This window comes from Rhea pennata, chromosome 3, assembly GCF_028389875.1.
Source record: "Rhea pennata isolate bPtePen1 chromosome 3, bPtePen1.pri, whole genome shotgun sequence".
NCBI classification, from domain to species: domain Eukaryota; kingdom Metazoa; phylum Chordata; class Aves; order Rheiformes; family Rheidae; genus Rhea; species Rhea pennata.
This window is the reverse complement of record NC_084665.1, coordinates 129,593,153-129,619,702: the sequence shown is the minus strand read 5'-3', so window position 1 is coordinate 129,619,702 and position 26,550 is coordinate 129,593,153. Positions and strand designations below refer to the sequence as shown.

At 40.5% G+C, this 26,550-nt stretch overlaps 1 protein-coding gene across 1 annotated transcript in view; it reads right to left on the bottom strand.

Annotated features, from left to right (window-relative positions):
* Window positions 1-26,550, bottom strand: part of RAB10 (RAB10, member RAS oncogene family) — a 51,765-nt gene that overhangs the window by 5,923 nt on the left and 19,292 nt on the right. Inside the window, exons 2-4 of the mRNA XM_062573360.1 lie at window positions 13,303-13,363; window positions 3,816-3,954; window positions 271-360 (exon numbers count right to left, since the gene is read on the bottom strand). Coding sequence (XP_062429344.1) covers window positions 271-360; window positions 3,816-3,954; window positions 13,303-13,363 — 290 coding nt within the window. The remainder of the gene's footprint in view (window positions 1-270; window positions 361-3,815; window positions 3,955-13,302; window positions 13,364-26,550) is intronic.

Below are 26,550 nucleotides of genomic sequence, written 5' to 3'. Positions count from 1 at the left end.
TGTCATATGATAACCAACTTAATAAAATGATGTCTGCAAAATTTTAGTTTTGAAAGCAGAAACTGCAGCTGAACTCATTTAATTTGTGGCAGTTGATCACAATGCAAACAGTGAGAAAATATTCCCTAGAGTTACAAACCATTAGTAAATCCAGCTATTTTGTTTCTTCTCTGGCATATCCCATCGTGGCATCTAAACAACTTGGAGATGGTGGGAAGTTCTGGCATTGATTTGCTTACTTTTATAGGCAAGTTTTTGTCTAACACTTACCTGTTCTCCTTTTGCTTTAGGGACAACTCTTTTATCTTCCATGTCACACTTGTTTCCTAACAGCATCCTCTCCACATCTTCATTGGCATGCTAAAATAAGATCCAGAGAGGTTTACATACACACCTCTTCCACCAACAGTAAACATCTACTTTATCTTTGTATTTACAAGTTGTGTGAAGTCCAGTCTAATGTTTACAGGTCTAGCTGATCTGCACTTTCCCCGAGTCCTAACAAAGACTGCTCGGAATCATTTTTTAGACAGTACCTTTAGCCTAAAGAGCTCATATCCTGTCAGTGGAATCTACAGCTTTGAGACAGCTCTTCCACCAGCCTAACACTGGTTACTTTTCCCCTTCCATTTTATTCTTGTAGTCTTAGTAGGAAGTCTTCCTTTATAAGAAACACCAAATGATGTTTTGCAACCTGGATTCTTCTAGTCAAGGACATTAATCTATGAAATGTTGGTTAGAGTTGTATTCAACGACCTGGGAGAAGAATCAGCTTTCTGCCTCACACTTAGAGGTGCCAGGTTTCATATGCTCTAGACAAACACATTTATAAAAAAGATGCTATGTAGGTCAAAACATTATGGGACAACAACAACAAAAGAATCCAAATCTAAAGTTCCTAACAATCAAGCTTCCAGTACTGAAATGGCTCCGGTTGACAGAGCACCGGAACAGGTTGCCCAGAGAGGTTGTGGAGTCTCCTCCTCTGGAGACATTCAAGGCCCGCCTGGATGCAACCCTGTCTACCATGCTCTAGGTGACCATGCTGAGCGGGGAGGTTGGACTAGATGATCTCCAGAGGTCCCTTCCAAACTTACTGATTCTATGATTCTTGGTGTTTGCACAGTGTTATTGTAGACAAGCAAGTCTAAGAACTGCAGTTATGCTTTCAATCACTGCAAACCCAAATAACTAAGTCCTCTTGCCTATATTTTGTTTATTTTCAGAGGAGTTACTGGGTTAAACAACAAAGGGAAATTGGAGACCTAGCATCATGCTGTTCCTCTGATGTTGGAAACAGAGCATTACTGTGTGTCAGCTTTGTGTCTTAGATCTTTCTGCAAAGTATCTCACAGAAAAGCTGGCAGCACACTCATGCAGTGTAATGGGATTCAGGCTATTTACCAAGCACACACAAACAGGATATCACAATGGGAAAATTGAAGCGAGGCCATGCTAACGCTCAAAGTTCAAATAAAAGTAGGACCACGTATACAGGGAAGCAGCTTTGTAAGGCAGAACACAGTGTCAATGCTTTCTCAAGGAATACTGAATGAGCAAAAATACCCAGGCAGTTCAATTACTGAAATACTACCAATGCTCATTACAGTAAGGAAACAATATGCCAAGAATATCAATAAGACCAGCAGAAAAGTTCAAGCAGTCACTGCACAAAGCATTGCTTAAGTGGATAACTGAAGTATTTTGAAATTTGACATGAGAAGCTTCTTGGAAAGTCTAATCTGCCCTTTCACTCCAACAGTCTTAATACTACTTTATGGCAGAAGTACTAACAGAACTAAAGAGCAAAATATCCATGTATCAGTATTCCTGCTTACAGTACTAACCCATTTCATATTCCTCAAGGGAATGAAGTGTGAACAGGAACACCCCCATTTCTTTCCTTCAGGTCACAAAGAGGAAGAGCAACCAGACGGCAAAGTTAGATTATCTTGTGCACTGAAAATATTGACTTTTCATGCACACAGAGCTGTTGACATAGCAACAGATGTCTTTCAAATGCAGCCAGTCCAAATGCGTAATACCTAGCACTTGAACAACCCATCTATTTCCTATTTGCCAGGAGGAAAAGTTCATGACATGGAAAACCTCTGCAGAATTTGTGACCTTTAAGCAATTATTTAACAACAACAAAGTTACAATATTTTTAAACACCTTTAGCTTTCCTCTTTACTTCTAAATCAGGGCTAACATATCCTATAGAAGAGCCTCCTTGTAGAAAACTGCAATTTAGAACATCAGCTTTCTTTATTAAAAATTCTCACTGAGATGATACCCTTTAAAATATTAACTCCTTGTAGAACCAAAGCACTTACTTGCTTCTTTTGCAACTACCATTCTCAGTAATCCTGTACATGAGTAGATAACACTTGTCATTGATTTTAGTGAGAAGCATGAAGATGAGCTGGAATCTCAGTAGAATGACTTCACCCATTACTTCTGCACATGCACTTCATTAGTGAGCTTCTTCCATAATAAAAACACTTTATAAAGGTGTCAAACACCACCAATTAACTGCAGAAATAATGCCTTCACAGTGCACCTGAAATCAGCCACAGATTTCTGCTACACAGATTTGGAAGATTAGGTCAGCAAATGCACTTGCTATCTCGGACAGAACGTTCATTACTTAACATCCTAGACATTGTGAAGTTTTTTAAACAAAACAACTGCAGAATCCACGGGCTTTGGTTTTAAGTTCAGATTCAGCAAACTGTAGAGTCTTTGCTGCCTTACATTTTTTGTCTCTCACTTCTCTATCCAGCTATATCTATATGTTTAACAGTACATATTATTCCATTTCTCCTACAAGGAAATTAAAGGCCTAATATCACATTTCTGTTCTGTAAGAATTTTCCACCAGTCTCAATGCTTCAACTAACAAAGCTTAGCAGCACCTATCTCCTGATTCTCAGTTCCACAAGCGCTTCTCCATATTTTCTAGGATGAAAAGAAAACGGGAAAACTCACACATTTATTCCATCTGAAGATGGCATAATACAAGTGAAAATTCACAGCTGAGTTGCTAACATCTCAGAATTCCCAAGAATGGGCTCTCCAGGACCTATTCTCTTTTGGTTTCCATACCCACTTCCTCTGCTCTGTTTGACCTCACTTGAAATGTTACCAATCTCTTTTTTAATGGCATTTCTTCTAACAACAGCAAAAATCCGCTATCCAGATTCAGATAAGTTGCTAACATTTGACAAAAGTAATTTTGAAAACTATCTGTAACAATCAGTTATAATAAACCTGCAAATATAGCCTAACATCAGTTTTGAGGGAGTGGAGAGAATCACATTTAATTAATCTTTGAGGATTTACACAACTTCATAAAATAGGTTAGTACTAGTGGTGATCTATTCTCATAGCTACTCCAAAAGAAGTTCCATCTTAGTATGATTTCTGTGTGCCATTTCGCGATGACAGCTTTTCCTGAGAACTTCAATTCCCAGTCATTAAAATCACGTACCCCTTTCCTCTAAGTATTCTCCAGTACAGGAATTAATTTTGTTCACATTTGAAATTGAACTCTGAAATTTCACTGCAGTAGCAGTGGCTGCCACAGTGCAGCATTGTGACCCTTCATGCCACTGTTGAAGGGAGAGTTGAGCGAAGGAAGCAACACACATGTCAGTCTAAGAGCAGCATCCAAATCCCTGTGTTAAGCTATCTATAGCACCTCCCGCCTGGGTCAAGATAGAAACTGCACTCCCAAAACTGAGTTCTGTGGGACTCACATGTTCTGTGGGTCACAACTGCTCAAAGTCTAGGATCTTAAAGACACTACTCACCTCATCTATGTTTCTGAGCCACTTGCTGATGTTTTCAAAGCTCTTGGCGTTGGTGATGTCGTATACTAGCATGATTCCCATGGCACCTCTGTAATAAGAGGTGGTGATAGTGTGAAATCGTTCCTGCCCTGCTGTGTCCCTGCAAAGAACAGACAAGAGCGCACATCAGAGGTGAGCACTAAAGAAAGCACCATGTTACATCTATTAGACAGGAGGGCATGGCTGGGTGTGTGCTCTGCTACTCCATTACCTAGGACATGCAATTCTTTCAGTGAAGGGTAGGATACACTATATGCATCAGCAAGAGCTTCAAGGAAGGCCCATTCCCTCCCATAGTTATTCAGAGAACAAAAAAAGGCAAGCTTCAGTAAGCCAGGCTCATATAAGAATACATAAAATTAAGACTTGGATTTTTTCTCTTTTGGATTTTACTTTAAAGAGGATTTCTTAAACACACAAGCCAGGCTCATAATAAGGATACAGAAAGTTAAGGCTTGGGTTTTCTCTCTTCTGGATTATACTTTAAGGGGATTTCTTAAAAAACGCATTCAAAACACAATTATGCCAAGGGCAAAAAATACTGGATTGCTTAACTGTTTACATAGTTTCATCTTCTGCCTCCTAAGTTATCTGTTGAACAGCAAAGTGGTAAGTTATAGTATTATAGTATTAAATAAAGCTGGTACCAAGTTATGATAGAAATTTGCTAATATTAAACTTTCAGTTTAAAAAAGAAAAAGTCATCACAAGTAAGTTGATAACTTGAAAACTGTGCCCAAAAGATGTTTTTATTCTGAAGTTGTATATACAAGTCTTCCAAGGACTTTTTGATAATCAGTGAAACCCAGTACCTTACAGAATACAACCAGGAGAAAGAAACGGTCTAATAATATTTCAACACAACCGTGAGCTTCAACACCAGGAACGTGTCTGAGTAACCCTAGAAATGTTCTGTCATCCAAAATACTCTCATCTTACAGAGTAGTTCTTCCAAAACAAACAACTGCAAGTCACTTTAGGACTCCAGCTTCAATCTAAGTTAAACATAATAACCACTGACTGCAGAAGCCTAGCAGATCCAGGACTGAGGTTTCTGCACAGAGTTCCTGAAATGTTCTAGTTGTCCAGAAGTGCTGCTCTAGCAGTCAGAAAAGTCTGGAACCGCAACCAGTGAAGACTTGACCCAATTAACTGATCCTACAAAACTGCAGTGAATGAGAAGCTCCCTTTCTATCTCCACAGCTGCTGAGCAGTCATGAAGACATTGGCTCAACATTTTCTAGGACTCAGATATACCTACTATTTGTTTTTATATATATGAAATATATATATAAAAATAATAATGACAAAAAATTGTTTTCAGATAAGGTTTATAAAGCTTTAAACTTGTAAGTTTATATTCCTGAAATTTTAGGTCAAAAGAAGAGCATAAAATAAATCTAAGATGTACACCATAACTTTAATATTAATGCTATTGATTTCTGCAAGGAAGAAGCTGAACATCGATTATGAAAGGTTAATGAAGGCATATGTCTCTTCTAGTTGTGAGACCTTTGACGGGATGCACCTCATTTGGTAAAACAACAAAAAATAACTTGTATGCCACTGAGTAGAGTTAACTGCATATTCAGTTAACTGCATATACATGTCTTTCAGAGGGCATAAATCTGACAGGTTACATACTTACAGACAGTTTTCAATGATGCTATTTACACAAGCTAGACGCAAAGGTATCTCCAAACTTAAACTGATTCAAGTCGTGTTTAAACATTCCCTGACTTCAGAAAGATTTCAGTCCAGATTTCCACAATTTGTGCTTTTTTTGAGAAATACACTACAGGTATTTGAAACCCTTTGGTAGACACATGTTTGGCTTCTAACAGAAAACAGGTAGGGATACATACAGCATTCTCCCCCAACCCACAAGCACCACCTTCCTCATTTAGAAACCAATAACCTCAAAGGTCACAGACTGAAGTTAAACTAGTTCAATCCATTTCCCTTTCAGCTGTACCTGCGGTCCTAGCAAATGCCTCATCAGAATACAGAAACCACAAGGCATTCAGACTCCTGTGAACATTCAGCTCTCTCCACCACCAAGGCACCTACCGATCAAAGAAACACCGACTGTAGTCGCTACATCAGTCTGATTAAGAGCACAGCAGAGTTCTGGATATATACCAGTTTACGATATGGCAATTAGGGAATAAATCAAAAGCCCTTAAACCTCACGGCATCAGGAAGGAAGAGGTCCTAAGAAGCACAGGAAATGCGCTACAAAGTTTCATCTTGATTTTTTTTTTTAACAGCTCTGTTTGGCTTGGATTCCTGATCTCTGTTTGGCACACAAGATAGCAGCCTGTTTGCATCCTACTCCCTTTCCGCATCATCAAGTAAAATTTCTGATATTCAAGTAATCAATTATACATACTGAACTTTACAACTTTGCATTTGTCTCTAAAGAATTTCACTCAGCTTTTTTCAAAGGTATTTCTCTAATCAGTCAAAAAAAAAAGTCTGAACTATAATCTAGTCCTCTATATAATCAATAATTTGCAACTTCATTTTTTCCTGCTTAAGTATAACAACCATACTATTCCTTTATCCAAATCATTAAAGAAAACATTGCCTATCATGAAACTCAGGACAGACTCCTTCAAAACAGCTCACCAAAAACAGAAAACTAACTCTAGGCACCAGTACAAGCTGGGGGCTGACCTGCTGGAGAGCAGCTCTGTAGAGAAGGACCTGGGAGTGCTGGTGGATGACAAGTTGACCATGAGCCAGCAATGTGCCCTTGTGGCCAAGAAGGCCAATGGTCTGCTGGGGTGCACTGGGAAGAGTGTTGCCAGCAGGTCGAGGGAGGTGATCCTGCCCCTCTCCTCAGCCCTGGGGAGGCCTCATCTCGAGTCCTGTGTCCAGCTCTGGGCTCCCCAGTCCAAGAGAGACATGGAGCTACTGGAGAGAGTCCAGTGTAGGGCTACGAAGATGATCAGAGGGCTGGAGCATCTGCCCTCTGAGGAACGTCTGCGAGAGCTGGGCCTCTTCAGCCTGGGGAAGAGCAGACTGAGGGGGGATCTGATCAGTGTGTACAAGTACCTGAAGGGAGGGTGTCAAGGGGACGGGGACAAACTCTTTTCAGTTGTCCCGTGTGACAGGACAAGAGGCAATGGGCAGAAAATGAAGCACAGGAAGTTCCACCTGACCGTGAGGGGGAATTTCTTCCCTGTGAGAGTGACGGAGCTCTGGACCAGGTCACCCAGAGAGGTTGTGGAGTCTCCTTCTCTGGAGATATTCAAGGCCCGCTTGACACTTACTTGGAAAAGCAAATACTGACCTCTTGAAAAGGCTGATCACTCACTGTTCACATAACCTCACTCTGCTTGTAACCCTGGGAAACCTGTATGTAAATACTACAGCTATTTCTTGAACAGCTTTCTGCCCTCCTGCACTCCACACTGTTAGCAATAGGATTTTTTTGTTGTTTAAATCAATTCACTCTCCCAATATCAGCATCCTGCTAGTTCACCTTTGGGATTACTTCTTGGAGTTCCTAGTAATTTGCCCAGACTCCGGAGTCCAGATACAGATGGACTACCTCAGAGTAGTCACTCTCTGCATACGACTTTCACAGAATATTTGTGAGGGATCAGAAAGAGCGCTCCTGAGACATATTTTTCTGCAGCAGCAGAACAGAATGCATCATGACTTTTTTATTTCCAGCCTTATCTCCACCTTTTCCTTTTTCTACTTCATTCTCGTCACACCAAACTAGAATCTCCTGTAGTGTCTCCCATCCCCACCGGTGGATTTCCAGTAACTTTGATTTCCACAGTCCTTGAGCTCAAAGAGTGCTTCCTTCTTCCTTTGGCATCTTCCACCACTATGTATTTATGGAGAGCAGTGATATTTCCTTTCAGCCTTCACCTCATCAGATGAAAAACCTGGTGCTGATTTCCGTGTGCACCCACAAGCATGTAACAGCCGCACCTGGTCACGCTGGAGGTTCAGCTAGCTTCTCTCCAGCAGCAGACAACAGCAGAATTTTCCCCAGAATATTATCACAGCTTCTAGTTTTTTGTAGTTCATGGACTTCGGAAATCACTTCAGACATCACATCTATACATTTAACAGTCACAAATAAGCTGTTCTTTTGTGAATTCCCTTTCAAATCCATGTCAAACTGCAGTTACCACACCACCTTGCAATGAGGAGTTTCACACCTTAACTATGTGAGGTGTTAAAGTAACTTCTTGTGGTTTTCATATGCCGCCTTCCAACTTTTGGCTAGAACTAACATTCTTGTATTGCAAGAGGCAATGAGCAAGCCATTCTTTATCTACCTTTTCCAAGATACTCACGTTTTTTAAAAATCCCCTTTGGTCGCTTCTCCTACAATGTGAAGAATCCTAATCTTTTTAGTTGTTCCTTCTAAAACAGCTATTGCATTCCTCTGACCGTCTTACCTGTCCTTTCTGAAGATGGTCATCAAAATTTTATTTTATATTAGACTGTGACACTTATTTCCCTGCCTGCAGGAAATGATTTCACCCATTGTATCAGGAAAAAAAACCCACTTAATTTTTCAATTGCTGCATTTATGCTAGTAAATTCAGCGAATTACAGGATGCCTTAGCCTTTCAGCTTCCTTTCAACTTCCATTTCAAAGCAATTGTATCCAAGCTCCTAGAGTGTATATTACATTCTCCACAGCTGAATTTTTAGTTCTATTACTCTATTCCTCAGAAGTGTCACTTCTACAGTGATAATGCTACCTCTTTCTGGAGCAGTAATCATTCTTCTTTGGCTCTTCCCTTTTCCCTTCCTTCTCTGTACTACGACTATTATTGAAATCATTAGTATCTTTCAAGAAAGTTATCAGTGCCCATACTTCCAGGTCCCACGCTTAATAAATATTTTCATCTCCAAATATTTGTACCTATAGCTTTCCGCCAAATCCTGTACCAATCCCACCATTAGTAACTTTCCATATGGCATTATATCCTAAACTTTCGGTTACTGTATTACTCGTCCACTTCTGATCTTAATCAAGGAGATTCTCAATTCTTCCATCCCATGCTACCAGCCAGTATTTGCTATACCATGATCCTTCCTGCTGGATCTGCATTCCCTCCGAAGGCTAGTCCCGAGTGCAGTGCCCCATCCTCCTCCTCGCAGCCTGTGCGCTGTGCTGAGCTTGCCCAGCATCACTGAAGCTGTACAGAATTTCATGCACACACAGTCCTGCTCACTACCCAAAACCCCCATTCTCCATTTCCCTTTGACCCAACTTCCCAGTCACCTTTGCAACGAAGATTCACATTTACATTTGGAGCAGTATCTTTAATCCTAGCTCAGACTTTACTGAACAGCAACTCCACTTTAAGAGCTAGGAAATAGCAAGTTGTTTATCACCTCTGGTGAGGCTTAACTCAGCTTGACCTTGGGTATTCTTACTTCACTCCTACATATCTTAAAGGACAAAGCATGACTGATATCATCACATGTGCTTAGTCTCCATACCCTATAAGAGGTAGATAGTTATCCTGCTTTTTAGGAAAGCAGCAAAGTTGTATTAGAAAGGGCTGTTCTTATCTGCTTTTCAGTGACGTTGATCTCTCATCGTGCTAGACAAGGTACAACAGACTTCCCCCTGCCCTGAAGAGTACAAAAATCTGTACTAACCAACACAAAGCATAGCAAGCGTCAGGGTTTTTGAAGACACTGCAGGGCAGTAAAATACAATGATACTGCTTTGTAGACAGAGAGCAACTCCTATACAAGGACAGCAGCATGGAAAGATTTAATGCCTGGGTGATGGAGGATTACATCTTTCAGTAAGAGGCAGACTAATATAGTAATGTTAAATTGAGAAACAGTTTATTTCTATTGTTTTCTGTATGAGAAAAGAAATATACCCTTCACCTATGTAAATACCAAATGCACTTTAATCAAATACTTAATTGTCCCCACTGACGCAGAACAAGCTTTCAAGGCTTGTTCTGTAAGCTACAGGTTTGTTCAGCCATTGCTTTTGCCAGTGATCATCAAGCCCATTTCCTTTGTAAACAATTTTACAACTTTACTTAAAGAAACTCCTTCATATTTGGAAAATGGCCAACGTATACTAAGTTCTTTAATATACAAAATTATCTGTTAGCCTCTCTCTGTCATTCTGGAAACAGCTGAATTTCACTATTCTGAAACAAAGATGAATGTCAAGCACTGAAAAAATCTCAAGCTGGGTATCAATCTAAATAACACTACAACTACTATTATTACCACCATCACTAATAATAATAATAATAATAATAATAATCTACCTTTGCTTCCCAAAATGTTTAAAATAGATGGACAACCAGCAAGAAGAGATGAGCATTCCACTTTAGAGAGCCACTGCTGAACTTGCAGTTGTGGACCAGGCCAAACACCGTTACTGCGCCCAGTATCCAGTTTTTGTCAGAAGCAGCCGTTCAGAAGCTCATACAAGGACCAGGGCAAACAAAGTGATACACAAACTCACAAAGGGGTGAACTGTTTTCAGGAGGGGGCAGATAGAAATGAAGTAGTAGTCATTTCTCCTTTAAATTCTGAACATGGATATCCTGCCTAAAACACACCTGATGCACAAGCATAAGGACAACATACCTGGAAGTACACAAATACCAAACGTCTCATCTCCTGTGCCTAACTGAAGTTGAGTCTGTCTTCTCTTCACTGATCAGCTTATTTGAGTATGGTAGTCATGTCCCCGTGAAAGTTCTACCCATGTTTCAGAATATATGCTTTAAGTCAACTCAACTGTGTTAGCCTTTGTGCATCTACATCAGTTACAGAAGCACAATCCCTACTCTTGACACAAAGCAAGAAAAGCTACCAGTATAGTCGTAAGTTTAGAAGGGAAATCCTCAGCCCAAATGCCCCCTTCTTTACTAAGGGGAGGGAATGAGGTGTAGTTCTGGAAATAAGCTACATAACTCCTAGAAATAAAGGCTCAGGTTAAATATAAGAAGTGACCGTTAAATATAGATGCATTACACAAAGTAAAGTATCTTAACCAAAACACATTGCTATTCTAGCTACCAACAAACCACTGTTCAGCAAAATTCCTTTTAGAAGCTAAGATGGAAATGACAGAGACCTAGACAAAGCCCCGTATTTTTTGCATGACGAGTGTGTGCCATAGGAAACTCTATCCAGTATTTGACAAGTTTAATTTCAAAAGCGAAACTTTAAACTGTCAAGAACAAGGAACTTGCTTTTTTACATCCACAAACCATCTCCTGTCTTTGCCAAAGTGTACTGGATGCACTTATGTGCTGCAAAGTTAGCAATTCCCTATGTGTCACTTCACAATATTTCTTGACTTTGTCCCATCAACACTCCTCATTTGGAAAGTGTTTCCTGGTGCAGTACTCCAAAATAACCATGTCTCTAAGACGATAAAAAATTCTGAAGAGTTCCATGTCCAACAATTAGGAACAATCTATTCCATGATACCTAGGGCATGAATTTGTCGGTATTAATTTATTTGGTAAAATATATGAATATTATGCCAATATGCCAATGCTAACAATGAGAACCACATGTTAGCACAATCATGCTGAGAACCTGTATCTTTGTACTTTAAGGTCTTCTGGGGGTGAGGGGAAAGAGTAAAACTTACAGAACTGAAGTTACTTGCCAAAACTATGCAAGATTAATACTTGTATTAGAATAAAACTCAGCTCATCCAAACTCTTCATTTCTCTAAGCAACTAAACCCCACAGTGCTTACAATTTCATTACAGCTTGCTTGTCTGTCTATATACACATTCCACATCCTCATTATTCCATATATTTAATTAATATACTTCATGAAGATTTTTTTCCAATGTTTAGTCTAAGACTTCATTTTAAGTCATTTCAGTATTTTGCTCTATCCTTCTATCCTGTTGCAATTTACAGCTTTCTTCTTGGTTTGGTTAAAGAAAAAAAAAAAAGATACACAAAATGATTGTTAAAAGTTAGGCTTTGATCTGTGTTGAAAATCTGAACATTAGCAGTCCAGCAGACTAATATCATAGCAACAGAACCCAAGTAACTCAATCAGTAAAGCTATATTACACTTAAATGCCTCTTTAGCCTGAATGGCTCAGTCTCTTCTTTTTTACTGTTCTGCTTTGAGTTCCCAGCTCATCTACACCTATCTTTCTTCAGCCATCCCAACCTAAAACATTACCCTTAACAGCAACCCTCTGTTGCTCCCCCATATAATATTATTATAATATTAATAATATATATTAATATATATTCCTCTGTGCACAGAGTTACTTCATCATCCAAGTGCTTCTTTATCCATCAGCTATAGAGTTTTTAAAACAAAATCAAATTTAACAATTCTTTTCTTCACTGGACAAAAACTAAATAGCTAAGTTGGCCTATTTCTGCTAAAGAGTTGCTCACCGGACTAGGATATGAGAAACAGCTGAGAGACTGCACACTCAGAGGAGCAGTAACACAAAGTATTCAAAAAACATTAGTCAGGAAGGCTAAACATTCAGTCAGTCTTACGGCATTAGAATGACAGCTCAGAGGAAGAACAATGCTTCCTTCTGGCTAAAATCCATGCTGCAGAGCACTAAGAGATCTGCATTTACGAATGTCAAACATCATCAAGCAATAAATAAGGATTTTATTAGAGAGTGACAAAACAGGCAAACTCAAGTTCTGAACTCAAAGTAAAGGTAGAGAGTGCATCCGTGACATGTATACTTTGCTGAGGAGGGAGTTTAAACAAAAATACAAGCTAGGGGAAAGCCATTAATTTTCTTGACCTAACTTGCTAAGGGGCTATTAAAACAGAAAGAATCTCAAGCTAGACATGCATAAAAAGCTAAAGGAAAACAACGTTCAAGTTTTGCCTCATGTTAGACTTTCCTATAGAAAAGCAGTCATCATCTCAGTCAACTGAAAAGTTGTCTGCAGTTTATTATGGAAAAATATAAAACAAGTGCAGAGATGGACTGCAGTTTCCTGCTTATGCAAAGGAAGGCTGACAGGTCAATTTAAAATAGATTCAAGACAACTTGTAGTTTAAAAATTCCAGTTCTAAAACACTTCCCACTAAATCATAGACTACTAATATTCTTGTCCTTCCAAACAGGAGATTTGCCAACAGTCTGTCCAAAGTAATGATCCAGGAACAGCAATTACATATGCAACAAAGATCTTTTCATTATTTCTTGAAAAAAGCTGGAGAGTGAGCAGGATGTATTGAAGTGTCACATTAGTTTAAACCACTTCAGACTGCTCTAGCACCCCACCTTTCAGTTTTACCACATGGAGTTTTACCACTACTGGAATTACAAAATACAGTTATGAAATTAGATTCCTTAATGTAATCTCAGCAATCTCTTCTGAGATTACTTCACTTCATTAAAACCTACTTCTGAAAGAAGTCATCTAAGAAAATGCCACCAGGTAGCTCCTTGGAAATATTACTCACCATATCTGTAGCTTGATCTTCTTTCCTTGTAATTCAACAGTTTTAATCTTGAAGTCTATCCCTAAAATAAATAAATACATAAATAAGTAATTGGTGTTTACTTACAAAAGAGCAATTCCACATCAACTCCATTTTTTCTCTTTTGTTGAATTGTCATGCAAATCAAGAATATCAGAATAAGCTGGAATGCATGAGAATGCCTACTAACAAAAGCAAGGCTTCAAAAAATCTAAACAATCGGTCAAACTTTGGACACTTTCAAGTGTTTTAAGATGAGCTGGCCTAAAAGACTTTTAAATATCTTGCTAAGTTTTAAAAGCAATGAAAAATACTCAAACTTGTACAATTTTCCTGAAGAACTTCTAAAAAAAGAAATTTGGGGGTTTGGTATAAATTTAAATATCCTAATTCAAATAGCAAGCTTTTTCTTATTTTTTAAAAATATTATTTTCCCAAAAGATGAAACCATGGTATTTTGCAGATACTCAAAAATAATGTGTTTTTTTATATTTAATTTTTATGCCTAATCCTTGTGATTAGGCACTATTTCTCAAACTGCCTCTCAAAAAACTGCTAAACTTTTTTTTATGAGATTCCCCTTTTTGTTAATCTTAAGTAATCTATTTGTAAGAATAAAATTGACCTCAAAAATGTTACTGCTTGTTACCTGTTTACCTTAATTCGAAGAAGTCAGTGGGAGAGCTTAAAACAGAGCATGTGACAAGACTGCAGACTATTAAAAACAGCCTTTTATACTGCTGATACAAGCAGCTAAAGCAGTGAAATGTCTCTTGAATTAAACACACAAAGTCAACCTCAAATTTCAATCATGTAAACAGAAAGCTATAAGTGACATGAAGCTTTTACCAGCAATAAAACACAAGTTCTCTCTATCAGAATTATTTGGAACCCAACCATTATTTCTCTTCATCCGAATCATATCTCTGGTCTTGCCTCTGGCTTTGTACAAGCGAAGCAGAACACGTCAGAAGGGCCTAACATGTCTCAAAATTTAGGATAAGCAGAGATCATCTTCAATGACAGAGCAAGAATAAGGTTTTACTTTTAATATTGGCTAATACAAAATAAATCACATGTTAAATTGTGGCAAAATCCGAAATGGTACTGCAAGAAAGTTAGCTAAGTATGGGGTTTGTAAGGACTGACCAAAGAGGAAGAGAAGGACAGTTGTACTGAAAAGCTTTAGAAAAGAGGAAACTATCAAACAGGAGACAGATTGTCAGCCAAGATCAATGTTGAAACTAGTATTTAATATCTGCATTATTAATTCTGGTGTAATAAATTGTCATATTAAAGTCTGCCGCTTACACAATTGAGAGGCATTCCAGAAAGCACAATTAAAACAAGAAACCGACAACCCTGAAGACAAAAAGCAAGGGATGGATGTCAGTAGTACAAAATGCAATACTGCATGTCTATTAACCAAGAATTTCTTTTATGCATCAGCAGTTCTTTCTAAGGGGGGAAAAAAGAGGAAAAACTGAAGGGTAAGAGATTACCGTTTTACATTCACAGAATAACTATATACCACTAGAGAGGCAATTCTAAAATCATAGAAATCATAGACTGGTTAGGTTGGAAGGGACCTCTGGAGATCATCTAGTCCAACCCTCCGCATAGCCCCGTATGGGGATTGAACCCACGACCTTGGCACTAGCAGCACCATGCTTCTAACCAACTGAGCAAACCTGCCCCCCGAATGAACAAACATTGCCTTGCATGCACCGAGTTAGAAACTTCCAGCAAAGTTAGGGAAATATGAACATCATGAAAGATCCTGGTGAAAAACTTATCACTCTTGTCCAGAAAAGATGGGCTCAGACTGAAGCAGATGCAGCACAAGGCAAGTCAGGACAAGGGACCCTCACCTGCTCTTCCGGATCAAGAGTGACCTGAGAACTCTGTCTTTTTCAACCTTGTTTTTTCTCAAATGCTTACAATTATTTGCACTGACTATATCCAGTGGAGCTGGAACACTAACAGCAGTATTCTCAAAATGCTCTGATAGAAATTAGATGTCAAAGGTCTGGTTTTCAATTCAAACCAGAGAAACAATGCTGGTGAATCTTCATGTTTTCTAAAACTCTGCTTATATTTAGCCTTTTTTGAAGCAGCAGCTGAAATCACAAATTTCTCTCCTGAATCTACAAGGTCATTTTACGCTGATTAAGATTAAATAGAGCTTAGGAAACACTGCTTATTATACAAGTCTACATGGGAAGTCTGGTTTAAACTCTACAGAGTTTAACTCCTTTAATCCAAAATACAAAATGAAGTACCATGTACGGTAAAGTTGAATATTAAAATATTATTTTTTTTCCTAAAAATCAGGATACTAGAGTCTCTCTGAGAAAGGCTGCACAACTGAGGGGGCAGGGGAGGAGGGGAGAATGCCCCTTCCCCATAGGCCTATTTCACACATAGGCACGAGTGCTTTCACTAAATGGTGACAGGTAGTAAATATACAACAAAAAAGAAAATGGAAAATAACCCCCAAATGATTATCAAATGCAATTCTTCAGAGCTGCCTATGCCATGTGTAACAGTAGTTTAAGTATTTCATAAACACTAACACAAGCTTAAAGGGGCAGAATTCACCGTATCTTGGAACTTTAAAGCAAGACCGCAATCAAAGGCCAAAGTTGTCCCCTAATTCTAGGATATCAGCTTATAATTTTTAGACTCCAAATTCAGGTTACCTGGCACAAATGTTTTATTTGAAATACTCTGTTAGTATTGGTTAGTTACTCTGTTGTCAGGAAGCCAAGTCTACAGGAGTCCAGCGTGATACCGGTAAAGAGAGCATTTCTGTGAAGCCCTGCAGAAGTTTCAACACAATCTGAATAGCCAGGCATTTGTTAGGCAATCTGAATAGACAGGCACCTTGTTAAAGGCCTCTAACAATGCAAGAGATTTTAAGCTTTTAAAAAAAAAAAAAAAGAAAGAAAAAAACCAAAACAACACACTAAGGAACACTTGTGTGGTTTCTTCCAAAGAAAGCAAGCTTTCCTCCCTTCCGCTAGCTTTAAACCTCACCGGACGGGGTCTCCCTCGGTCAGATGCAAGCCACGGATGAAGCTGTCAGCAAATCAGAAGACAACAGCTCAAAGCGCTTGATTCTTTCCAGCTAGCCAAGCAATATTTCATTACTCATGTTAAGCTAAATTTGTAAATCAACATAGCTAGTACAGGCTTTGAAAAACAAACTCACTAAATGGCTAACAGCCAACATATAAAACTGTCCAAAAAGCAGTTTAAAGCTCCTCCCCCCCATTTTGCTGCTTTTAGCCAAGCTGTTTGCTGTGATGTAGTGTTCCACAGCAATATTTGCTGTCGTATCAAACATTAATGGCACATAGCATTTGCCAAAACATCATAAATAGAAGTATGTTATACAGTGATGCTTACTTTTAGGTTCTGCCCAGATAGAGCAGGGTGTTTGACAGGCACATTTATACATGGAGATAAAGCAAGCTGCTAAGCTAGCCAAACAAATTAACTCTTTTCTGCACTGAGAGGGATTTAGCTAACTTTAGTATTTGGGGATAAAATAAATCTCTAATTCCATGTTACACTCTGCTTCCATTCCAACTACACCACAATACTAGTTCAGCCTTCCTAGCAGAAAGAATGTTATAAATAGCAATGGCCATTTGCCCATAAATACTTTCAAACTAATTTTAACAGACTGGAAAAAGTGGACTTTTGCACAGCTATTAAAACCAGTTCAGCTCTAGGCCTGACTGAAGAACTCTCCAGCTAAGTCCTTAAGGCTTCAGAGAAATGGACTACAGATATGGGGAATTTCCAGTGACATCAAGATTAATTTCAGGAAAGAGTTTAAGAGGAATAACAGGTTTAAAAAATGACATGCAGAATCGCTGCATTACTATCAACGGCCATATTACTATCACAGAAGAACTGCAAATTTGAAGAATTAATGAATTAAAGATGAAAATGAAATTATTCTCTCATAAAGTGTTGATAAAATATTCATTAATTCTAACAGTTTAGAGCAAGGTGGAATTCACAGAAAAACCTGGAAGCATATTGACAACAAAAATCTTTAAGATAACTCAATTTTTCAAATAAAAGTTTGAGAAGTGTCTTATGCTTTAGTGTAGTTCACACAGTTCAATAACAAAGTTTTCTTATAGGCAGGTCATGCAAGGTTACTAGCTCACTCCTGGGTTTCCTCCAACTCTCTTATGTTGCTCTAAGCAACTAGTATGGGCCTAGGACTGACCAAAAACTGAACTCACAGCATTAAAAAGACAGAAACTGTTTATGCCTTCTTTAGATTACTGGACCTCTAGCATCAAGGCTTCATGATGTGCAAAACCCAAAATCTGTCATTACTCTAATTCTGAAAACCACTTTTGCCTATTGGCTAGAAAGCACTATGAACTGTTACATGCAGGCCAAAACAGTTGCAGAAGCTTAAATGTTAGGCTTCTGCATCAGGGCACTGAAGTCAAGCTCTTAAGGCTCTATATCACCAGAGGCATCAGATGGTTCAATTACTCCTCACAGAACATTCCAGTTCAATTTGTATGAGTTTAAATATCTGAAGGTATTGGTGAATACAGAACTACTTGCTCATCAGTTCTGAGATTCCATTGCTCTCAGACTACAATGAAGACTCAGGTCTTATTTCAGAAAAGGACAATCCTTAAAATTAATAACTACTGCATCCAGACAGTTATATATCACATTTCACCTTCTCAGGCCCATTCCAAGTTTCTGCAAAGATCAATCTTCCATTGGTGAATCACAAAACAACTATTCTTGAAAAGTGAAAGACAATGCCATCAACATAAGAGAAAAGGAGAAAGTTATTTTCCAGTCCATTTCAGAGCTACAAATGATGAACTAGTCCCCTTTCAGACAGCCTCAATTTGCCTGCATTTTTCTCACAAGAGAGATATCACACAGCTAAGCCAGGACACTGCGTAGCAGTAGATGGAACGTACAGCACGACAGGGGCAATGCCGCAGCGCTAAGAACCCGACAGTGCAACTGAGCAGCAAATCACTGTCAACTTCAGATAAGTGCACGTAACTAAATGTATTTTGTACTTAATTATCTGCTTTAAAAATATATTTATATTTGTAAATAATATATATATATAGTATTTGTAATTATATTAAAAATATATTACCTTAATAGTATTACCTATTTTCAACTCTGGTAAGAAAAGCAAAAGTACACAAATTCAACTCAAGTCTTACGTCTTCAAGTTGTCTACCTTTTAACTTACAGGCTCTGGCAACTGCCAGGTATTTTTCTTAACAGTGTACTTGAACTATAGCTATATCAACACCTGAATTAATGCAATACACTGCAAGCCACATTCAAACTTTCTGATGAATACTCAGAGCCATCTGGATGACATCACTTACTTGTATTTGTTTCCAGTGATCAGTAATCCTACATAAGGTCTGCTGAAGAAACTCTCAGCTTGGGCTATAGTGTTTTTTCTAAAGTAACATTTGAAAGTACAACTGAATATGCCCCCATAAATCCCTTTCAAACAACTAAACCAAGGTGGAATTTTTCCAACTGCTTTAATAGCCACAGAGAGATATGAAACAATCTTTACTGCCTACCTTGTTAGAAACTCCAGCATAAGAGACTGACTAGCCAGAAAGGGAGAGCTCTACCTGCAATGTGTCTTTGAATAAACAAATTTCAAAATCAGAATAACAAGGAATGACAACCATAAATGTTCCATTAATACTAAGAACTAACATACCTAATTAGCACCACTAAGCAAACACTACAAAACCAGAGGGAAAACAGGTATCTTTTAGTTACCTGTAGAGGTTATGGTAGGGCACAGTAAGCAGCCCTAGGAAAAAAAATTTTTTTGCTCTAAAAAAGAAAGTTTAGAGAGGCAAGAATGCAACAGAAGAACGCTCACCAGCAGCAGCAGAACACAGCAGTACCTTGCAGCCTAAACTTGGGTGTGGAGGCGGGGGAAAGGAGTTGAAGTTACAGATCTAATTCTAGGCATGTCTAATCTCCTTACACAGAACTATTTGATTCTGAGACCACCAGCATTCTCAAGGCAGATATATATAATAAGGTTTTCTTAAGCTTAACAACTTAATGCAGAAGATAACTTCTAAGAACAAATTCCCAGGCCAGATACTGCTTTATCAAGTTTATTAATTTGCCTAGGGCAGAACACTAAATCAAAAAGACGCCCCACCAATCCCCCTAGAAACCTACCTACAAGGTAGGAATATATAACATTCTCAACCACTCAACATTTTAAGTGCAAACACTATTTTTCAGAGGCTTTAATTGTGTGAGTTAGACATAAGATCTTTCTTCCATCTTCACATCTTTAACCCAAGTAAAAAAATGATACGTTAGATTATAACTAGTTTCTCTAACAAGGTATTTATTCATTAGGAATCACGGATTACATCGCATCTGAACTCTTCCTTGTATCTAGCCCTGATCAAGTATAATACGTTCAGCTGCTTGGGGAAGGAACCGAATAAATATTGGAGACCAGCAACAGGAAATGGAGCAATCTGGTCAATACCAGGAGGAGCATATCAATTCTTTACAGTCTGACAACATGCAAATACTCAGTGTTCTTAGTCCAAACGTAAGCAGGAAACACTAGTTTTGCTAACACCTCTGTAGGAAGATATAAAATAGCTATCAAGGTAGCCCTCTATTTTACAGTACTGAATGTACCTTCTCCAGCTTTTAAATAGATTTAGTATTTAATCCTATAAGCAAATAAAACAGCCAGTCTTCCTCTTTCAGAAGAAGCTTGCTTTATATACATGCTTATCTGTTGATTTTCTTGAGTGTATGTGTATTTATATACATATGCCTATCCATACACACACTCACACAATTGAGACTGGATCTTTTCTATACTCACGTGTGGCAATAAATTCCTTGAAGAAGGAGAAGCCACAGTACTGCTTAACACAAACTTAAACAAAAAACAAACACCTCTGTCTTTCTTTGGAAAAGTGAAAAATTTAGATCACTGAATGAAAGTTTTCCAAAAATCATGCAAGCCCTCGGAGAACGCTTTAGTATCCCACCCTCACAAATCTCTTCTCCAGCTCTTAAGGAGAGCTGTCAGCTGTCATGGATCACTCCCAAGAACACTAACCTACCACAGAACACAGAAATAGGTCTGACAACCAGCACAGGCCAGAGGGCCTCAGGCCTGGGCTATCTTTAGGAGGCTCGTTTCAGAAGTGGAAAGAGAAACTAGATATCTCAGGCTTTGCTCTAGCACTTGCCCATGCTGTGTTCTCCATCTGCAGATGGGGAACTAGGTAAAGGAAGAGGAAGAGTAAGATTAACAGAAGGAGTAGTATACTCAAAAAGTGATCTAAAAAATCTGGCTAGCATGGTTACATTTTCAGCCCTGATGCCAGTTCCTTCCCTTAGAAAAACTGGGGCAGGTTACTTACATGGCTCTATGGTGAATTTTTTCTTCTTTGTTTCAACAAAAAGAACTGAGACAACACCCAGACAGTAGATACACACAGTAAGCTAAGTTCACTAGCAAAATTTGTCCTTTCTTTTTGATTTTTCTTGACCTCACACTAAAACCTGCAAGTGCATAAACCATTGCAGACAACTCCAAAAGCTGAAGAGACATTATCCAGGAAAAGCAACTACTACTATGGAACAAATCAAGAACGAAGTGCCTACACGAAAGCAAATATCCATTCTTTTTAACTAAAGGCTACTACTGTGCTGCTTAAACCTAAAATAAATGCTTAAGAAAAAGACTACGAACTTGAACAACACAAGTGTACATGATACCGTTTCTTAGTAGTCTCACAAGTCACAACAACTCAAGGTCTTCTATTTGTTTTAAAAAGCAACTACATACCATTGCTCAGATGTAACAGCTTCCAGGAGCATAGCAACAGGACAGTTAGTCTTAGCAGTTTGTGCAGAAAAAGGCCCAGAAAACAAGTATACTTAAGACGGTGCCTAGAGCCACCACTGTGAAAGTGGCGAGGTGCACAAGGCGTATCTCTACATACTCTGCAGTCAGATGTAGAGATGCTGTGAGGAAGGCTAAGGCCCAGTTGGAATTGAGTCTGGCAAGGGATGTCAAGGACAACAGGAAGGGCTTCTTCAAAGACATCAGCAGCGAGAGGAGGACTAGGGAAAATGTGGGCCCGCTATTGAACGGGGCGGGGGCCTTGGTGACACGGGATACAGAGAAGGCAGAATTACTGAATTTAATGAATGCCTTCCTTGCTTCAGTCTTCACTGCTAAGGGCAGCCCTCAGGAATCGCAGAGCCTGGATGTGAGGGAGAAAGTCTGGAGAAGGGAAGACTTTCCTTTGGTTGAGGAGGAAAGGATTAGAGACCTTCTGGGCAGGCTAGACATCCACAGATTCATGGGCCTGGATGGGATGCACCCACGGGTACTGAAGGAGCTGGCAGATGTTGTTGCCAGGCTGCTCTCCATCATCTTGGAAAGGTCCTGGAGAACTGGCGAGGTGCCTGAGGACTGGAAAAAAGCCAGCGTCACTCCAGTCTTCAAGAAGGGCAAGAAGGAGGACCCAGGAAACTAAAGGCCGGTCAGCCTCACCTCCATCCCTGGAAAGGTGATGGAACAGCTCATTCAGGATGTCATCTCCAGACATGTGGAGGAGAAGAAGGTGATGAGGAGTAGCCAGCATGGATTCACCAAGGGGAAATCCTGCTTAACCAACCTGATAGCCTTCTACAATGGAATGACTGGCTGGGTAGATGAGGGGAGAGCAGTGGACGTTGTGCCCCTTGACTTCAGCAAGGCTTTGGACACTGTGTCCCATAACATCCTCCTAGAGAAGCTCTGGAAGTGTGGGTTAGATGAGTGGACAGTGAGGTGGCTTGAGAAGTGGCTGAAAGGCAGAGCTCAGAGGGTCGTCATCAGTGGCGTGAAGTGCACTTGGAGGCCTGTGGCTAGTGGAGTTCCCTAGGACTCAGTACTGGGTCCCATCCTGTTCAATTTATTCATCAGTGACCTGGATGAGGGGACAAAGTGCCTCCTCAGCAAGTTTGCTGATGATACCAAGCTGGGAGGAGTGGCTGACACACGTGAGGGCTGTGCTGCCATTCAGAGAGACCTGGACAGGCTGGAGAGTTGGGCAGAGAGGAACCTCCTGAGGTTCAACAAGGGCAAGTGCAGGGTCCTGCACCTAGGGAGGAATAACCCCAGGCACCAGTACAAGCTGGGGGCTGACCTGCTGGAGAGCAGCTCTGCAGAGAAGGACCTGGGAGTGCTGGTGGATGACAAGTTGACCATGAGCCAGCAATGTGCCCTTGTGGCCAAGAAGGCCAATGGTCTGCTGGGCTGCATTGGGAAGAGTGTTGCCAGCAGGTGGAGGGAGGTGATCCTGCCCCTCTCCTCAGCCTTGGGGAAGCCTCATCTCGAGTCCTGTGTCCAGTTCTGGGCTCCCCAGGACAAGAGAGACATGGAGCTACTGGAGAGAGTCCAGAGGAAGGCTACAAAGGTGATCAGAGGGCTGGAGCGTGTCTCCTGTGAGGAACGTCTGCGAGAGCTGGGCCTGTTCAGCCTGGGGAAGAGAAGACCGGGGAGGGGGGGGGAATCTTTCTTACCGATGTGTATAAGTACCTGAAGGGAGGATGTCAAGGGGACGGGGACAAACTCTTTTCAGTTGTCCCATGTGACAGCACATGAGTCAATGGGCAAGAACTGAAGCACAGGAAGTTCCGCCTGAAGGTGACAGGGAATTTCTTCATTGTAAGAGTGACAGAGCACTGGAATAGGTTTCCCAGAGAGGTTGTAGAGTCTCCTTCTCTGGAGATCTTCAAGGCCCGCCTGGATGCAGCCCTGTCTACCATGCTGTAGATGACCCTGCTGAGCAGGGAGGCTGGACTAGATGATCTCCAGAGCTCCCTTCCAACCTTACCGATTCTATGATTCTATTTTCCTGCAGTAACAATTGGTGAGCCCTTTACTCAGCAACTCTTAGACAAAATCCAGAATATAGTCTCTAGTTTGGGTCCTTCAATACAAGAAAAACAAACTGGATCGATTTCAGTAGAGGCCACCAAGATGCTGCAGAGTAGAACACTTAAGGGAGCAATGTGAATTTGGGTTGTTCAGCCTGGAGAAAAAAAGGCTGAGGGGGGACCCAAGAGCAATCCCCAGTACCAGCAAGGAGGTTATCAAGAATCACAGAATAGTTGAGGTTGAAAACGACCTCTAGAGATTATCCAAATCCAAGCCCCTGCTCAAGCAGGATCTACTAGAGCAGATTGCTCAGAGCTAAATCCAGTCAGGTTTTGAATACCTTTAAAGATGGAGACTCCACAACTTCCCTAGGCAACCTGTTCCTATGTTTGATCACTCTCATAGTAAAAAAGCTTTCTCTTATGTTTGAAAGGAATTTCCTGAATTTCAATTTGTGCCTGTTGCTTCTTGTCCTTTCACCAAAAAACACCGAAAAGCCTGAAGGCTTTGCCTTTTTTACTCTCTCTCATCAGGTATTTATACTGACAAGATTCCTCCCCTTCCAGCCTTATCTTTGCCATGCTAGAGTACTCTCAGCTCTCCTAGCCTCTAGATTCTCTTAATCATCTTTGAGGCCCTTTACTGGACTTGCTCCAGTATGTCCATGTCTTTCTCATACTGGGGAGTCCAAAAACTGGACACAGGACTCTGTATGTGGCCTAACCAAGGCTGAGTAGATGGGAAGGATCATTTCTCTCAACCTGCTGGCAGTGCTCCTCCAAATGTAGCCCAGGATACTATTGGTCCTCTTTGCTATAAGATCATCTTGCTGCCTCATGGTTAACTTGTTGTCCATCAGGATCCCCTGGTACTTCTCTGCAGAGCTGCTTTCTAGTAGGTCAGCCCCTAGCCTGTATTGGTGCATAGGGTATTCCTCCCCAGGTGCAGGCCTTTGCATTTCCCTTTATTGAACTTCATCAGGTTCCTCTTTGCCCATTTCTCTCACCTGCCAATATTCCTCTGAACGATTTCCTGACCATCTGGTGTTTGAACCACTCCCTTCAATAGCGTATCATCTGCAAACTTGCACAGGGCGCACTGTCCCATCAATTAGGTCACTGACAGTGTTAAAGAAAATTGGACCAAGTAGCCATTCCTTGGGTACACCCCTACTGACTGGCCTGCAACAGGCCTCTGGAGACTGAAAGAGACTGAGCAAAGCTCTCTACAGTGACTCAGAAGGGACACAAGAAAGGTTGCATGGAAGGAAGGAAAGCCACAGGCTATGCTAGAACAAGCAGCTGGAGTCTTCAACCCTCTCCATCTTGGGAGACTTCAATTTCTGGAAAGAGAAGGCAGTTTCCTTCCCCACCTGCAGATACAAATAGAAAACAAGTTCTGCCAGGAAGACAGAGCCAGCTGAGCCTGAATACACTAACACCAATAGGAAAGCTGCCAATGATCACAGCTGGAGATGCCCTTCTGAAGCGCTGGAGGCACCTATCTCCTGACCAGATTTCCTCTCTCCCATGCTTTGTTGCTTGCTGGGGACTTGGGTTTGGGACACTGCAGAGACACTGCTGTGGCTTTTCTGGTCTTTGGCCTGCTACCCTTGCAGCTCATCTGTCTCTGTGCCTTTCACACTGTCAAAGCAGATGTTGAGCACATCCAGAGTGACTGGAGACTCTGGGGTCTGGGAAAACGGCATGTTAGTCCCAGTAGCATCCTCCTTGTGTTGTCAGTGAAAAGAAAAGTGCTTAGGTAGGAGCGGACATCTTCTGTGGGTGTCACAGGCATGGCTTTGCCTTTATGACAGGGGACTGTCTCTGAAGAGGAATGTTAGGGAAGGATGTGATCCATCTCAAAGCACAGCAAGAGCATCTTTGGCAACAGACTTGCTAATGCTAAATATAAAGAGAAGGCCTTTACACTAGGTTTGCCAGGCATGACAACTGAAGCCTGGAGGGAAATGAAGGTACATGGGCAATGAGGAAACATTCGGGGGACCAGGTATGGAGGAGGTTAATCTTCAAGAATAACCTCCTCAAAGCACAAGAAAGGTGTGCAGAAGGTCAAGCATTGGGAACTCCTGACTGAACTGAGTGAACAATACAGAGGTTAGAAAGGGGTTAGAAAGGCTACCCAGAAGAATTCTATCAGCACTGTGTGAGCATGTAGGGATAGAATTAGGAAAGTAGAGTTGAAACAGGTGACAGATATAAAAGACAAGAATACACTGGCAGCAAAATGAAAACTAAGGAAAATATGGGTTAGCTGTTCTTTGGGGGGTGCAAACACCAAGGTACTTGATGCTTTCTGCACTTGTTTTATTAGTAAAGTCCCTTGAGGCTAATTGCAGTAAGCTATTACTTATAGTAGAGGACCACTAAAGCCAACTGAAGCTACACCAATCCGCGGGACAAGCTGAGACATATTTGGCCATAACTGGTCAATGTCATGGTAAGATTATCACCTTTGAAATGTTATGGCAACCAGAGGAGGTTGATCTAATCATTTTTCAGCCATTTTGCATGCTAGATGGATGGACTGCAACAACCCAACATAGATACAAAGATGCTACATGTGACCACATCAAAGGCTTCAATAAACTCATTTTGTGATATCCACTGCTCTTACCTCATCCAGAGATCCAGTGATTTCAGAGAAGACAACTGGGAGGGTCAAGCATGATTTACCCTTGGTAAATCCATGCTGGCTATCCCCAATAGCCCTTCACATGCCCAGAAAAGGCTTCCACAAGAACTTGCTCCAAGGCTTTCTCAGACGCCAAAGCGACACTGGTTGATTTGTACCTCCCCAGATCATCCTTCTTGTTCTTTCAGAAGCTGGGCACAATATTCACCTTTCTCCTATCACTGGAGATCTTCCCCAATCTCCATCACCTTCCAGATATAATGAAATGAAATCAGCTAGTTCTCTCAGCATCCTACCTGCTTCCATGAATTTAATGTATTTTCTCAAGTAGTCCCTGACTTATTCCTTGTAAGTTACTTGCAGTTTCTCTCCTCCTTCCTTGAATCCTGCCTTTAGGCTCAGGGGCATAGGAGACCTTGCCACTGAAGACTTTCACAGCAAAGACAAAGGAACCAATGATCACCTCAGTTTTCTGTTCATTGTCACTGAATCACTGACAACATTCAAGCAGAACGCCCATATTTGTCTTGTTTTCAAGTCCTCCTGTCTTCCTTATTTAAAGGCCAGAATCATAGAATCAGTAAGGTTGGAAGGGATCTCTGGAG